This window comes from Lynx canadensis, chromosome B4 (assembly GCF_007474595.2).
Source record: "Lynx canadensis isolate LIC74 chromosome B4, mLynCan4.pri.v2, whole genome shotgun sequence".
Classification (NCBI taxonomy): domain Eukaryota; kingdom Metazoa; phylum Chordata; class Mammalia; order Carnivora; family Felidae; genus Lynx; species Lynx canadensis.
The window spans coordinates 64,929,265-64,947,380 of record NC_044309.1 but is presented as its reverse complement, the minus strand read 5'-3'; the positions used below and the strand labels follow the sequence as shown (position 1 = coordinate 64,947,380).

At 35.1% G+C, this 18,116-nt stretch overlaps 1 protein-coding gene across 1 annotated transcript in view; it reads left to right on the top strand.

The window, feature by feature from the left end:
• SYT10 (synaptotagmin 10) overlaps window positions 1–9,671 on the top strand; it is a 63,806-nt gene extending 54,135 nt beyond the window's left edge. The window contains 6 exon segments of the mRNA XM_030321722.1: window positions 315–435; window positions 3,768–3,833; window positions 3,836–3,942; window positions 6,438–6,535; window positions 6,537–6,560; window positions 9,569–9,671. Of these exon segments, the coding sequence (XP_030177582.1) occupies window positions 315–435; window positions 3,768–3,833; window positions 3,836–3,942; window positions 6,438–6,535; window positions 6,537–6,560; window positions 9,569–9,638 (486 nt within the window). The 3' untranslated portion in view covers window positions 9,639–9,671.
• The last annotated feature ends 8,445 nt before the right edge of the window (window positions 9,672–18,116 follow it).

Here is an 18,116-nt window from a genome sequence, read left to right as displayed (position 1 = left end):
AAGACTGACAGAGGAATTGGTTTCAGAAAGTGAATGGCAATGAATGGAATCAGCAGTCTGGTTTTGACTATAATAAGTTTGAGATTCCTGTTAAAAACACAAGTGGAGATGTCAAAGGAGCGACTGGACTATACTCCCTTTTTTTACTCTGTTTAGAACAGCTTCTGGCAATGTCATATGTATCCTTAATAAAAACAATTTAGAATGACATTTAGATATTCTATTAAAGTGATTTTTTACTCAACATCTTCAATTATATTTGGTTTTCACTATCTGGTGCTTGAAATTACTAACATTACCTATTGCCTTTCTAGGAAAGTATAGATCTGGGTGAAATCATGTTCTCCCTTTGTTATTTGCCAACTGCTGGACGTATGACATTGACAGTCATCAAGTGCAGAAATCTGAAGGCTATGGATATCACTGGGTCATCAGGTATGTACACAATTGGCCTGATGGGTCAAGGGTACATTCTCAAATTCCAAATAAAATATTTCATATATACAGAACTATATGGCTGTTGAATTGTTGAGTTCATTTGTCTATAGTTCATTTGGACAAAGTACTCCAAATCACCTGTTTTATTTACATTATCATTTCACAATTTTTAAAGATGTTATCAAATAGATTGACTATGAACTTGGATTTTTATTTTTTCTTTCTCTGCTGATCTAGTTCTTTCTCAAAAATTCATAATTTACCAATCACTGCCCCACTTCTAACCAGTCAGTTGGCTTATAAAAGATTCTTGGACTTCAAGCTTGCATTACCCTACAAGTATGAAAACACATTTAGACTTAATTTATCTCCCTTACCTGATCTATAGAGAAATAACTTGTTTCCAACACCATCATGTGCATTTATTCTTACCACCTTTCTAAATAAGAATTGGGGCAACAGTAGGGACTGAAAGAAATAATAAAGTAAAGAAATGCTTCTTGAAGTTTCTTAAGGATGTTCTTGGAGGAAATTTCTCTTATGCTAATTTTGATAAAGAGGTAAAGCCACACCATTCTCTTTTATCCCTTTGTTTATTTATATTTTTTTTTAAGTTTTTTTTATTTTGAGAGAGAGAGAGAGACAGTGCACGAGCGGGGGAGGAGCAGAGAGAGACGGAGACACAGAATCCGGAGCAGGCTCCAGGCTCTGAGCTGTCAGCACAGAGCCCAACGCAGGGCTCGAACTCACAAACCGTGAGATCATGACCTGAGCCGAAGCCAGACGCTCAACCGACTGACCCACCCAAGCACCCCTATCCCTTTGTTTAAATCACAACAGTCTGGAGGGTTATATGTTAACTAAATATGTGAACTCTGGCACAGGTCTATGAAGGGAAAAATGGTAAGGACAGAAGAGGGAGGTCAGTAAGCATGTGTTGAATTAAACAAATAAAAAATGGTAGTGGAGATACAGGAAAGGATGACCTAAGGAAACGAATCTATAACTTTATGATTCTACAGAACAAAAAAAATAAACTAAATTTGCAAAAAGCTTAAGGGATAGAGCTCCAGGATATACTAAGTGAATAATAATAATAATAATAAAAATAAAAAGTGAGGTGCAAAAATAAATACAAAAATCATGCTCCTTTCTGTGTAAGAATGGGGAACATTACAATATATATTTATGTTGTTAATATTTGCAAAAGAAATACCAAAGTGATACACAAAAACTAAACGGTGGAGAGAGAGGTATGGGAACAGATGGGAGGGAGACTTCCAATTGTAAATTTTTCTCTATCATCTTCACTTTTAAACTATTTTGTGAATTATGTTTTCATCTTTTTTAATTTGCAACACATAATTGATATATAAAGGTAGGAATAAAGTAAGTAAATTTCACATTTATTTTGGTGAAAAAGTCTTGGGACAGTAAATGTTGAAGAACTCTGCAAATTATTGTTTATTCTACTCTTTCCACCATGTATCAAAAGAGATCAAATTTTGAGGCAAGCAGACAGCATCAAAGTTATAATTAGCTACAAGAGTACTTTTGTTTATATGAAGCTTTTCATCAGAGGAGTGCATGCTCGGAGAACACCACCTCATTAATTCTCACAGGAGGCTTGTGAATCAACTAAGGAGCCAGTAAATTATCCTTGTCACTAGTAGAGAAATGTGGTCAGAGACATGATGGGGGTGGTGGAGGATAAATCATGCCTTGTTCCCATTGTTAATGAGAGGCCTAGGCCTGGGGCTCATAGACCAAAGAGTATCAGAGAAGTGAGTTTCTTCCTTAGAACATACTTCCTATTAAAAAACTGAAAAATAAATGGGAAGCAGTCACTGAACATTACCATTTTACTTTGTTTTCCTTTGCATACTCTATTTCTAGTCAGAAAATATATTTTGCCCCTTGATGGAAATGCTTATGAAATATACAGATACATTTTTCTAGCGCTTAAAAGGTGTTAATTTGCTCAAATAACTTTATACTGCCATGCTTTTGTCTTATTCTAAGGAAATGAGATGTATTACTCCATAGGTGGAAAGGAGAAAAAACAAGAATGAATGTAGAGCAGTCACGGATTTTCACCAGATAGCGTTCTCACCCCAATGCCAACACCCCCTCCCAAAACCACACCTGCTTCTCATAAAAAGGTACAAAAGTAAGGCTTTTACAGAAACTTTCATATGATTCTGCATAATTTTCTATAATACTGGACCAGTTTTTCTACTTAAGGTGGCAGAAGTAAGTCTGGAGATGAGTCAGTGGGGGCAGAACTTGTTAACATTTATTTGACCCGTTTGGCCTATAAAAATGTACTCCAACTAAATTTTTCTCTTCCAAGTCGGCATCATATAGGCAATGTCATATCAATAGGTTTCCTTAAGAACATCTTTAAACCAAGTATCGCCTTTTTTTATTGTATACTATTGTATAATACCAAATACAATGTAAATAAATATAATACAATCTATTTAATATATTTGTAGTGACCTCTTCTTCAATCGGAGCTCCTTAATCAAGCACCAACATGCTGACTGTAAAATTAAACTTCTAATTTTAGTACCTTTCCAACAATTGAGGAAATTCTAACTAATGTAGTTTTTGCTTTCTAATTTCTACGTACTGTATCATATATATACATATATATATATATATATACACATATATGATACAATATTGCTCTTCACAAATTTTACTCTTATCCTAAATCATTTGAAGGAAATTAACTTTAATGCAATTATTCTTACTTGTTAGGATTATATTCCCTAGAAATCACTTTTAACAAAATATGTCCTCAAATAGCTGTGACTAAAAGACACATTATAGTTCTAGACTGGCTCTTGATAAACTAGTAGGTTTTCTCTGTTGTATTAAAAATGAAATTAATTCTTTTCTGATTCTTTCAGGATAATTCTTACATTTAAGTAAGAAGTCATGGGGCGCCTGGATGGCTCAGTCGGTTGAGCATCCGACTTCAGCTCAGGTCTTGATCTCGCGGTCTGTGAGTTCGAGCCCCGCATCGGGCTCTATGCTGACAACTCAGAGCCTGGAGCCTGCTCCGGATTCTGTATCTCCCTCTCTCTCTGCCCCTCCCCTGCTTACGCTCTGTCTCTGTCTCAGAAATAAATAAAACATAAAAAAAATTTTTTTTAAGTAAGAAGTCTTAGTCTATTGCCCAAAATAAGTCATTCGAATTTAAAACGTAATACTACAAGGCTTAATATACTACTTTCCTTATTTAGTTATAGTTACCTACAGTTTGATTTATGTCTTGTACTATTACTTTCATTTTAATGAAATTACCTCACTACTCCTAGATCCTTATGTCAAAGTGTCTCTGATGTGTGAAGGTCGGAGATTAAAAAAGAGGAAAACAACGACGAAGAAAACACTCTAAACCCTGTGTACAATGAGGCTATTATTTTCGATATCCCTCCAGAGAATGTGGACCAGGTCAGCCTCTCCATTGCAGTCATGGATTATGATAGGTATGTGTATTTCTCTCACTGAAGAACAGCCCTGTGTGGTCATATGTAGAGCAAATACAGTTTTTCTGGTTATTTACTGCTACAACAACGGTTTTAATTTAAACTGGAAGAGGGAAAATTTAGTCATTCAAAATTTATTTTTCCCATGTTATAATAGTTCTTTTTTCTTTCCAAAAGAAGTCATTCTTAAGTTGAAAGACAGGACACCTGGGGCTGGTGTAAGGGTGGTGCAGAAGTAGTATGGAACCCATTACACAAAGCACTATTGTGATGTCCTTTTACAGTAACAACAGAAATTACAACCAGTCAAGTTTGTTTTCCCAACGGGGCTGGAATATGAATATAGTAATTCTTAACCAGGCTCTATCATCAACTGGCTGTGTGAAAGGGCAAATTATGTAATCTCTTTGGGATTCACTTTTCCCATTTGAAAGACATTAGCATATTATAGGACCATTAACAGTGAGTATTAAGAGTGGAAGGTGAATAACGGCCATAGGAAGACAGCCTTGATACCTTCACGTCAATCTTAAAACATGCTTTGTGGATAATTCTTCCAGCTCACACACTTTGAGTCACTTCTTCACAAAATCAATGGCAAACTCCCAAGTGCACATCTGAAGTTTCTTCCTGCTTTAGCTCCTACTTTATTCTCCCATTCTTGCCTGGGTCTGAAATGTTACCTAGCTCTATGTACCCCATCCCACCCATGCTCACAGCTTCACACACACACACACACACACACACACACACACACACACACCTTTTAGAAAAGAATACTGTATGTTTAACCTACAAAATTATCAGCACACAGACAGTGTCTTACTACATTTATTTTGTTCTAATATATTCAAAAGAGTGCTCCATTTTATGGTATGATGAAAATAGTAGTAACCAGAACCCTGTAACCTAGAGAAATTGATATGCTATCCTCTGGCTCAGAGGAAATGAAGCACTAAAAAATAAAATGTTTTATACCATCTATTTGCAATTAGTTTATATCACAGCTTATGGGAAAAAATTTTACTATTTATAGAGAGAGAAATCTTGAATTGGTTAAAATTTCAAACTCTAAAAATGTTGCAATGTTTCCATCAGAAGCCCTTGTTCTGTTTTACCAAAAATTACTCCTATTGATTTACCACAGCAGTGACTGCAGGTAGATACAAGTGAGTGTTTGTCATGCAGACAGTTTTAGGGAAATGGATGCTAACAATATATAAACAGAAAGATTTGAAAAATTATTCCTAAAAATACGCTTGTTTGCGAAATTTTATATGGAAGATCACAATACTAAGCATTCATATCTACATCAATGACAGGAAGAAAGTAATGAAAAGATCTTAAATTATCTCAAAAGTCTCCTTAGAGATGTCTGTCAAAATACCCTATAGAAATGCCCTTAAATTACATTCCATTCTAGGAGCACCTGGGTGGCTCAGTCGGTTAAGCATCTGACTCTTGATTTTGGCTCAGGTCATGATCTCACAGTTAGTGGGTTTGAGCCCTGCATCGGGGTCTGTGCTGACAGTGCAGAACCTGGTTGGGATCCTCTCTGTCCCATCCTCTCTGCCCACCCCTCAAATAAGTGAGCGACTAAATAAATAAATAAATAATAAATAAATAACATTTCATTCTTACGCAACTTAGCACATGCACACTTGAGTCAACTGTCTTGATTCATACCCTGGCCTCTGCCTCTTACTAAGTGAGTAGGGGTGGGTCCCTTAACTTCTCTGGGTGTTTACTTTCTTTATCTGTAAAATGAGATGATGATAATGATACTCATGGTCATGGTGTGAGAATTAAGTGAGTTAGTACATTTAAATTACTTACAACAGTGTCTGGCACATAATAAGCTCTCAGACTTATTAACTATCATTGTTATTTTGATTTGTTGCTGTGAAAACAGGACAGGAATAGAAAATAGGAATGTTGTGCAGTGTGCTCTGGTGCCATGCAATAATAAATCAAATGCTGTAGTAGCCCTGCCCTGTTTAATTGTAGTAATAAGCAGTAACATACGCTGACATATCACTTAGAGTCAATTAAATATGGTCATTTATACAAGAAAGTGGGTACTGACCTTTTGATAAGAAATCTAAGCATCATTGTAAAACATTAAGCCTTGTGAAGAAAAAATGAGAGCTGATTATGTCACTTAAAGTTGATAGTATTGCTTCCAAATTCAACAGTACAGGTAAGGAGCAGTGTTTCTCATTCTAGTTTATTGTGACATGTGCTCAAGTTACAGAGAACTAAAATGGTTTATGTGTGCTCCTTTACAAATTCATATTTGAATGCTGATCTTGTGTAGTAAATTTTGTTTACCTTAAGATTTTAATTTGAACCGAAAGTAGTTTGATCTGCAGAATCATTTAGAGCCCATCACAAAATCCATGTTTAAATCATATGCTGAAATTCTGCTAAGATGTATGAAACTCCATTTATCTTTGAATGTTGGAATGAAAGTGTAATATCCTCCGAATCGTAGGGTAGGACCACAATGAGGTCATAGGAGTGTGTAGAACAGGACTGGACGCTGAGGGTCTTGGGCGAGACCACTGGAATGAAATGCTGGCCTATCACCGAAAACCAAAACCATTGGCACCCTTGCTGGAGGTATGCTGTGATTCCCTGACATCTACTCACTCTCCTCTCTCTCTTCTCTCTCTCTCTCTCTATCTCTCTTAATCTCTTTGCTTAAATTATTATTGATCCTGCCAACATTTGTCTGAAATTTATATATTCATCTATTTTTTTAAACAGAGATTGCTCTTACTTCTGTCCTACATATTCTATCATCCGAGTATTCAGAGTTCTGTGTGCCTTGTGTATTTTAGAAACCATAAACTTTCTGTGTTTGATATTCCTTTGGACAGTAAGCTCATGAAATTGGCAAGACTGTCATTATCTTTACGTAGCCTGGAAACTTCTATCAATGATTGATAGAGCAATGAAGTTAATTTAATTACTACTGGAAACCGAATTTGCTGCTTCTTTTTTGTGAAAACAGCCACCCTCACCTAAACATCCCAAGATCCTTAAATAGAAGTACTATCTTCTAATCGACTCATCTGTGTAAAGGGACAGGTATATCTCCCCAATACTTGGTCCAGGAAGTGAAAGTGCTCACAATATTTAGAATGTTGAGACATCAGCATGCCATGAGTTCGAAGCCTGGCTCTGCTTTGTGACTGTCTATTAGAGAACTTTCGACATGTTACTGTAACCTCTCTACATTTCTGCTGTTACTCTGTAATAGTAGTAAAGTCAAAGAGTAAAACTAAATAAAATGCCAAATAGTAGTGCTTAGCAGTCTGGCATAATGTTAGCTCTGATTACAACTAACATTAATAGTTATATTAACCATAAGTATCATACCAGTTTCTATCAGGATTTTTAGGCTTTAAGGTTACTTGTCAGTACTTGATACACTGAATGTTGCTAGATGAAATGACTTTCTTTCTCAAAGATGATTCTGGAGGCCTCTTGAAGAGTCACAAAGTAAGTCCTTTTATGTGACCTGAGAGATAATGCAGGTTGACAAAACGTTGTGTGGTAGATGATGGAATTTATGCAATTCGATAAAAATAGTTATGATAGCCACATAGTAAATGAAAAATACTCTGCCCTATGTTCACCAGTAAGATTCTGCTTCTTATCTGGCACTAAGCCCTGGGTTGAATGAGAAAGGCAGCACAGTGCAATTAACTAAATGTCAGAGGGGTCCAGGTTCCTTTCATCTTAGTCACAAAACTGTGACCTTGGCTGTTACTCAGGATATTATAGGGAAAATCTGATGAACCCTATATGAACAGTGCATGTTCAGGCAACAGAGGTGAACTGTTATCATAGATATGTGCTTATATATATTAATGCTTTTAATCTTTACCTCATTTCATTTCATATAAATCATAAAAGATACACATATACAAACACAAATGCACATTCATGCAGCACTTTCCCTCAAAGTACAGACATGTGCATTCTCTAATTCAGCAAGTCTTGGGAAAGTTGTGTTTCATGTCAACAGTGTGGTACTGGTCTAAAGTATACTATACTTTATTATTCGATCACTATCCCTTTTCCTGCTTCTCATCTTGTTTTTACTTAAAATTTGAAAAGCGAATATTATTCTAAGAATCTAGACAGGAAAAGTAGAGTTTGCTGGGCAGAGAACCACACTGGAAAGTGATGTGGGTTCTAATCCTTGCTTCTCTGGCTGTCTAATCCTCAGCAATCACTTATTCTATCTACAGCCGCATTCCTGCATATTTAATGAAAATAGAAATGCATGCCCCTCCAGACTCACAGGGAATTAGGCAAGGAGAAAAGAGATAATATGAAGCAAAAACTTTTCACTAATAAACAGGATAGGGTTTGTGTGACCCAAGGCATATTATAATTACTTGTAAGTGTTTAATAAGCAGCTCTATATTTATCTGGTGAAGGGGAGCTATGGAATAGGCATCTGTTTGGTGTCTCAGGACAATGTGAACACTTTTCAGTCATTGTAGGACATACAGGAAGAACAAGCTACAATCTGGGCATCAGAAGAAGATCCCTGATATTTTTATAGCAGCTGAGTATCAGAGGACAAATGGGACTAAAAGACTATGGAATTACTTTCTCCAGCAAGTAGCTCCTTTTTTCCAACTCCTGCACCTACATTCATTGGTCAAACAGAACATATGGACTAGAGACCTAGAACGGGCTGGATTTTGCATTTTGGGAAAGTGGTGAGTGTATAACTATGTCTTTTGTTGCCAGAGGAGGGATTAAAATAATAAAGGAACAATTACCCGAAAACAGGGTAAGTTGGTGGGACAGAGACTAAAGAATCATTTAGAAAATCTGGCTACTTCTACCTAAATAATCAAAAGTTTATCCTGTTGTAATTGAACTTTTAAATACATGTAATATTAAGAACCATGAGAAATTATTCTTCAACCCCCATGGCTCCCATTGCCAAAGTCAGTCCCTGTTGTGTTTCGTTTAATGACCCTGATAAAAATCACCTCCTGCCTTAGAACAAGTGCAATGCGGTCTCTTGTGCCTTGAGCCTTCTTGCGCTTAACCTAGCAACTGTCCTCCACTATCACAACCATTAATTATTTTGCAGTGAGAACATTCATAGAATGTGAAATGAATCTCTAGTCATGAATAATTGTGTGTACAGTGTTGGTCTGCATGCCATTTTGTACCATGCTGTGTCTACATCTCCGTGAGATGTCTGTGCCCCATCGTGCTGCCTGAGAAGGTGAGTTCTGGGGGTGGGGGTATTTATGTATATCTTCTCCTCAGAGACTGCATATCATGGGTGAATATTCACTATTAAAAGGTAATAACAGGGGCACCCTGGTGGCTCAGTTGGTTGAGCATCTGATTCTTGGTTTCAGCTCAGGTCATGATCTCACAGTTCGTGGTTTGAGCCTTGCATCAGGTTCTGTGCTGACAGTGCAGAGCCTGTTTGGGATTCTGTGTCTCCCTCTCTCTCTGGCCCCTCCCTGCTCATGCTCTCTCTCACTCAAAAAATAAATATACATTTTTTTAAGAGACAGCAACAACTACCCACTTTGTTATTTTTTTGCATTAGATCATGCCATTATGAAATTATTGTCTTTCAGTTACCTGCCGGGCAACCAGTTTGATAGTCAAGGATCCTGTCCATCTCCCAAACCACCTTCCACACCATAATGCCTCCAGATAAAGACCATTTTAATAAGGACCCAGGACCATGTGCTCATCAGATCAGAAAAAGAGTGGAAGGTTTGATTTCCTCATTTAAAATATATCCTGATAATGAACAAACTTGATGTACAATTTTTCATTTTGCTTTTTTTTTTTTTTGTCCCTTCTTTAACTTTGGACATCTTGATATATTTTACTTGAATACAAATAGTCCTTACTTTCATAAGGCATTTTATTCTTCATTTCATATACCTATTAGCACAAAGGTGTTTTAATAAGTTGCAATTCTTTGCATAAGAATACATTCTTTTAAAAGAATCCATACTTATCTAAAATTAAATATAGTTTATGCTGCTATTGTATAAAGTAGCACATGTCACTTATGTATGGTTTTGATTTTGTTACAATGTTCATCTCTAGTCGCACAGATGGTTCCATATAGACTTTAATGGAAATTTTGAACTTAAACAGCATTAAATCCTTAAACAATCAAATTAATGTTACTTATCTGATCATATATTCTTTCATTCTCAGAAAATTAGGTCCTTAGTGAGGTTTGGCTCTGCTAAACTCAAAACTTTGTCTCTCAAGCTCATTCTTTGAAGCATACACGTAAAGCTGTAATTTAAAGAACAATTTGAATTAAACTTAAGGAGTAATATTTAGTAGCTGGAAAATGGAGGTTGAGCCATTTGGGCTACCATTTTATACTGTCTTAATGTTACGGTGGTTCAAAACATCTGTTGAACTGTTTAACTGATATTTTCAAAATTCTAATAACCTTTATCTCAAATGTAAGCGTTAGTATTCCTAAGTCAATAGAATGAGAAGTCGTTTAGTTTTTAAGTGTTTGTAAAGTTCTCAAGTACTGTGCCTGTATATTTATGACATTAAAGGTATTACATAGATCCTGTATTTCTGTAGAACATACTACACCAAAGGTACAATAAAATGTCTGTGCTTATTGTCAATTAGATTGTACATAGTAATGGTGAACTTTTAAACCCAATCAGAAACTAATCACTAGAACTGGGTATTTTCCTAAAGAATGGATGACTTATTTTTCAGAAAATTCTATCACATACCATAATAACATAACTTCCACATTTAATAGAAATAAAATAATTCTAAAGGCCCAGACCCATAGTCCTTTCATGAAGGTATTGCCTTCATAAGGATCAAGGATCAGGCCAGGAGTTGTAAAAACTATGCAAATGTTTTTACATGACAGAACTTTCTTTTAAATCAGGTCAACTTTTTATTGTCTCATTTCTGGACCCTATCTGAAGGTATCCATATTGAATGACCTCAACCATATTTTTGAGATATATATGCAATGGATAGTGCATATTTCAAAGCTATCTCAAGATAGGAGGTTAAAAGAACAAAAAAGGCAGAAAAATCTGTATTTAGAATGTAAAAACACATTATCAGAATGAGAAAATTTTATCAGTAGTTATAAAATTTGATTTTAGTAGAATCCCTTATTTCTACATGTTAAAAAAATTAAGCTATGAAATTTTGATCATGGCATCTCTCATCTGATGGCATTACTGTTTAATTAAGATGTAAATATTTTACACATTAACATTTTAAAGGCAAACACAATTCCCTACAACTTTTCAAAAATGCCTGTATCTTCCTAACAAAAGAAATTATTTCTAGCTAATATTAGCTGATAAAAAATAACAGAAGGGAACTTGTTTGAAGTTTGAAGTTTCTTGTTTGAAAATAATTGTCTACCTTATGAAGTTTAGAAGAACCATTTGCTATACACAGAATGACTGAAGATGATCATTCAATTTTGGAAATCTTTGTTTCACTAGGAAATAAAAATTGTCAAATGGGAAGACAAGTGATACTCAATAAAATAACATTTTTGCTGACAGATTTTTTATTAGTAGATATAGCTGCAGCCTATAACTAATTAGCGACTGTATTTCCTTATATCTCCTATAATAATTATTTTCATCTGAAAACATATTTTAAAGGACTTTTTATGCATTCTTAGGAGCTCCTGCTTTTCTTTGCCTCCTATGGAGAAAAAGCCAATGCTTGTGATGAAAACAACACAAACAACCAGCCAAACAGGAGACTTTACTATGGGGATTATAGATAAAATCTGTTTTTAGGGTAGTTTTTAAAAACTGTTTCCTAGGGATTAGAATAAACCCATCATGCCAAGTATTTGTTAATCCTGTGAGACAGATGAAAAGAAACCTTACCACAGCTCATCTTTCACGCAACGCATGAGGGACATTTACCCTCCTATTCATAAAGCGTGATCATTTAAAATAATACTTCTTGTTGCAAAAACATAATCCTACCACTTTCAACACAACACACCCTCATTCTACACAGCCACACACCGATTCAAACTGATCCTCCTTCTGCTTGTAATTGAAGATGGAATGTTTGAATTCAGTATTTAAAATTAACATTTTAATGACAACACTGACCCATTATGAAGTTGCAATTTGGGTATATAATGAACACCTAATTTCAGGGACTTATTCAGGGACTTGTCCAACATAAAGTCTAGGAAAAGGGAGCAAGTGTTGATTCATTTTGTAACACTGATTTTCTTTTTGGTTTTCAATTTAATTTAATTTATTTATTTACTTGTGTATTTTACCTGATTCTCTAAATAATCAGGGGATGAGGAAATTGAATATGAAAGAACATTAATGTTTGTGGAGTCTACAGTCTTCTCACCAAAATCTGAACAGACAATGCTTTTTACACTAGTTTCTTAATATTTTCTTGACAATTTTAATCTTCTTTGTAAGGCTAGCCCTGTTTCTGATACTTTGTTTTACATGTAAAAACTCATGATATGAATGCATTCACAGTTCAGTAAAAACTATCATTACGACTATGTCAGGGAACTAGAGACGGAACGCAAAGCCAAGCATCCACTTTCTCATGCAGTTTTGGCGAATGTGCGTGTGTTCTAGTTACTGCAGGGAGATCACAATTGATCAAAACTGACTCAGGTTTTAGATAAAAGCAAATATATTTGAACCTATTTGGTTATGATACTTGTCATTTCCACCTTGTTTATTCTCCTATAATTTTTATTTTAAGATTTTGCAGACTCAATAAGAACAATCTCGTAAGACTTTACCTTAATGATGAATTCCTTTAAAAATGAAAAAAGCTAAACTTTCACATCCCTTCTCAACTTCTGCTGTCCATAAAACAAAATATAACTTATTTCAGAATGGGTTATCTCCAAAGAGCTGAAGGCTATTGCAAACAAAGGGATACAAAATCTTAACTTTGAACACATAGTCATTTCTTTACCTCTTTAAGGAGTACTTGATGTCATCTAAGTGCAGTACATATAGTTTCATGGAATGGCATTTCATTTTTGCCACCTTAATTGTGATTATTACCAGGTAACTTGACTACCTGATAACTAAGACAAAAAACAAAATAGACTTGATAAGGATTTCAGAAAGTCATTCAGCCTCCACTAAATCTAAAGACAATGTGGAGATCTGTTTGAGTCACAACTTGTTCTTGCAGCAGCTCTGGTTATTCTGATGTACTTCAGTTGATCTAAACTTTCATAGATTTTAGGCTAAGAATTTATTGCTGCCAATAAGAGATGATGCAGAAGTATGCAAAGTAAAGTAATTTAAAGTTAAAATCTACATGGGGCACCTGGGTGGCTCAGTCAGTTAAGCATCTGACTTCAGCTCAGGTCATGATCTCGTGGTTTGTGGGTTCAAGCCCTGTGTCGGGCTCTGTGCTGACAGCTCAGAGCCTGGTGCCTGCTTTGGATTCTTTGTCTCCCTCTCTTTCTGCCCTTCTCCCACTCCTCTGTCTCTCAAAAATAAATAAATGCTAAAAAAAAGTTTTAAGTTAAAATCTATGTAACTAAATGGTAGTTAAACACAGATGTTAAAGCACATGGAAATAAAGATTTTGAATGCAAAATCAAAATCTTCTTTGTACTTTTAAACTTTTGGTGGAATACAATCTTCTAATACTGTCCAAAAAAAATTCATGACACAGAATTTTAATAGTTCCTCAGTGACATGGCTCAGATATGATTCATCTGAACCTACTAAGACCCATTCTTCAAAGAAAATAGTGAGTTTATACTTTACATAGGAAACAGAGCTGATTAAAGTAATTCTGTTTCCAATGTATTACTTAGTGATGCTCTTTAACGTAAGAATTTTCTATTTCATTAAAATACTTTTCCTATTAACTCAATTTTATGTTAGTTACAGTGAATAATAATTTAATAAAAGATGCATTAATACTTGTCATCCACCATTACAGTTAACCAAAAAGATGTGTATTTGAACAGTGGCAGTAAAGTAATATTCAGCCCAAGTGTTTCTCATCAGAGTAAAAAGGTGTTTTTTTCATTTTCACCCTGCTCATCATGAAGGTGGCATGATTTGATGGCATGACAATACCATGGTATAGAAACTTCAAAAAGAAAGAACTAAATTAAGGACTGCAATGAGGCTTAAGTTATTGCATGCAAACATTTTGAATACCAGAAATGGTGTTTGAAAAATAAGTAGGTGTTTAAGAGAAAAGATAGGCTTCTTTATGCCTGACATGATTTAAATACACTCCTACAAGGAGGAATTGATTAGAGTAATTCTATTTTTATCTATATTGAAAATACTGGAAATGACTAACTATTGATAGATCTAGAGATACAGATGGCACTTAATGTGGAATTGTTTTCATCTCCAACTGACAATAATTTCTTCTAAGCTCACCTGGGTATAAGAACTCTCTCCGAAGAACAAACTATGCCTGATCTTATGAAAGCGTAAAAAATGTGTCATTTTCTTTAGCAATTTTGTTGTGATTTACATCAACTGTGCACAGAATCCCTATTTACTGTACAGGGTGGTGGATTTCAATTATTCAATTTCATATTTTGTTCCCTCAAAAACCATTTAATGGATAATGAGGGATATTATAAAAATGAATGAAAAATTCTTACAGAAGTCAGTCTCAATGTTGGAAGGTTAATACAGATTTTTGTTTTTGTTATATATTTCAAAAAATTTTTACCGGGGCGCCTGGGTGGCGCAGTCGGTTGAGCGTCCGACTTCAGCCAGGTCACGATCTCGCGGTCCGTGAGTTTCGAGCCCCGCGTCGGGCTCTGGGCTGATGGCTCAGAGCCTGGAGCCTGTTTCCGATTCTGTGTCTCCCTCTCTCTCTGCCCCTCCCCCGTTCATGCTCTGTCTCTCTCTGTCCCAAAAATAAAAAAACCGTTGAAAAAAAATTTAAAAAAAAATTTTTTTTTATTTTTTTTTATTTTCCCAGTCCAAACATCAATACAGAGTTTGGCTATGATTTTGCTATAGAAATAAAATTTATGAACCAAAACAACAGAACACTATAATCACTAAGGCTAGCTAAAGATCGTTCTTTATAAAAATTGAATGATTTATTCTATTTGTATCTATATAGATCATTTTGTGGGTTTATTTCTTTTCTTAAAAAGACATTTTAAGCCTTCCACTTATTTTTTTAGATTTATATTCAAGTTAGTTAACATACAGTGTAGTCTTAGCTTCAGGAGTAGAACCCAGTGGGGCACCTGGGTGGTTCAGTGGGTTAAGCATCCAACTTTGGCTCAGGTCATGATCTCGCAGTCTGGTCCGTGAGTTCAAGCCCTGCGTCAGGCTCTCTGCTGACAGCTCGGAGCCTGAAACCTGCTTTGGATTTTGTGTCTCCCTCTCTCTCTACCCCTCCCTCCCCCTCTCTCTACCCCTCCCTCCCCCTCTCTCTACCCCTCCCTCCCCCTCTCTCTCTCCCAAAAATAAATAAACATTAAAAAAAAGGTATTTAAAAAAAGGAGTAAACTCAGCGATTCATCTCTTACCTAACACCCAATGCTCATCCCGAAAAGTACCATCCTTAAGGCCCGTCGCCCATTTAACCCACCCTCCCCACCCACCCCTTAAGCTGCCCATTTAAAAGACACAGTAATCTCCATTAGGAATAGCTTCATTAATTCTATCCCTATAAGAAAGAAGCAGATAAACCAACTTTAATATACAACACATTGCATTTATAGTTTTTTTATAACAAAAAGTCCAACACAGTTCATGTCATTTGCATCAACTTTTTACTGACCCTCCACCTGAGAGAAGTAATGGGGTTCATCTGCAAAATATGAGTAAGTTATGGAACACAGTGAGTGAGACTGTCTTTCAGAATGAAGAATTGAGAGGTCAAAATAGAAAAGAACCAACTCACATTTTAAATGTGATGATTCCACTAATGAATAGTCCAAGATATTTGCCAATTATTCTCAACTGCCAGAAAAACTTAATTTTTTTTCAATGCACACATGATATTGAATAATTTAGATCCATCATATTTGATCTTTTTTGGTATCCTTCAGTCATTGTTCATAAGGTGACTTTTAACTGAAGTTTGTGATGTAATACGTAGCCATTGTTCAAATCAATATCTTTGACTTCTGCATTATAGAACAGAAATTTTAAAATCTTTTGAAATTCGTGTTTCGGGTTTTGTACATGGTACCAGCCACTTGTGAAACTTGACTGCATATAATTGTATTACTTAGAACAAATGTTTTGCAACCACCTTTAAAAGATGTTACACATTTCAGTATTTTTACAATGTCTTCTTAGAATGTGTGAATATTTGTCAGGTTCAGATGAATTATGTAACAATGAAACCTCAGCTGTTATGAAGTGTACAGTTTATGATTACTTTTGTAAAAGAAAATGGAAAAGCACTTGAAATATAATTTACTGTTTCCTATGTATTTTGAAAATAAATAAAGTGATTATAAATTATTTTTGTTTGTCCTCGAAGAAAATACCTTTTTTCAGATTTCATTTTGAGACCTTTCCTTTGATAAAATTTTCTTTAGCAGTCATTATTTTTGGCACTCCAAAGAAAGCAGTGTAATTTATTTATCAATAATTCACTAACTCAAGCAACTGAATATACCTTAAAAATCTCAATGCACACAAATTTTTCTTTCACAAAACTATTAATGTACGGTCCTAGATTATTTCCATTGAGGAGTAAGGAAATAATCATGACCTGAGTGTTAAAGAGGTAAATACTAACACATATTAGCTACGTTTGTTTCATATGCAAAAAAAAAAAAAAAATCCCCATAAATAGAAAGTGATCTAGCTGCTGGAGTATACCCATTATTTTGTTCATTTGTTCATTTTGTTTTCCTCAGATTTTCAAAAATATTTTCATAAGGACAACATAGGTGTTGCATCTAGTTTTAGGTGGTCAACAGAGCACTTGACTCAAAAGGAAATCATGATCAATGATAAACTGGATGTTCTATACTAGAATCATTGTTCAAAAAAAAGAACCAGCTCATAAGAAGCAGCAAGTAAATCAATCTATGCCTCTGGATAGAATGTAGGATAAAGAGTTAGTGATGTGACCTGTCTGGCCTTGCTTAAGTTTTCTACACCCAAAAGTGTGGTGGAGCCCAAATGAATCTAAGTTGCTTCTGAAAAGAACAACAAATGGCTTTTTCTTTGTTAGTATTTCCAAATATCTCCCCAACAAATGTTTAGATTTCTATTCACATTGATTTAAAATTAATTTCCACTAACAATATACGATAGTTTCTAAGTACTCTAGTCAGTACTTGTGGTGTTATTAGAATCTTTGCCAATTTTTTTAATCTTTGCCAATGGGACATGACAAAAATGATATCTCTTCAATGTTTTCTTATTTCTTTTTTTTCTAGTGGTATGATCACTTTTCGTAGGTATTATTTGAAAATCTGGATTTCATTAAGATTTTCCCCATACTCTTCCTTATTGATTTTCAGATATTGTTATCCCATTTTAAAAATTTTAATTTTATTTATTTATGAGAGAGAGAGAGGGTATGAGTGAGCAAGAGGAAGAGAGAGAGAGAGAGAATCCCACGCAGGCTCTGCACTGTCAGCGTGGAGCCAGAAGAGGGGCTGGAGCTCACCCAATGCGAGGCTCAACTCATGAACCATGACATCATGACCCGAGCCGAAGTTGGACACTTAACTGACTGAGCCACCCAGATGCCCCTATTATCCCATTTTTTAAATGCAGACAAATTTTTCATTTGATCACATCTTAAACATACCTCCATTCTGCTAACCACAAGGTATAATAATTAGGTTATAATCAGAAAAGCAATTTATATAATATATATGATTAAAAATAATATACATTAAAAATATATGTGAGAAACATAAAGAAAAGTGCAATCAAAAGCTATCCTCTCTGAAAAGCATGAGTTGTTATTTGACAATTTGGGCTGTCACCACCTGTGTATCTGAAAGAATTTAAAAGCATTCAATTCATTAATAAGCAATTAAAAATTCATTATGTGCTAGATTTGAACAGTTTGATTCTATCCACTCTCATAACATATACAACAGGACTATATACCCATCGATATCTACAGAGAATAAAGCCAAAAATCTGAACAGTAACCACAAATAGG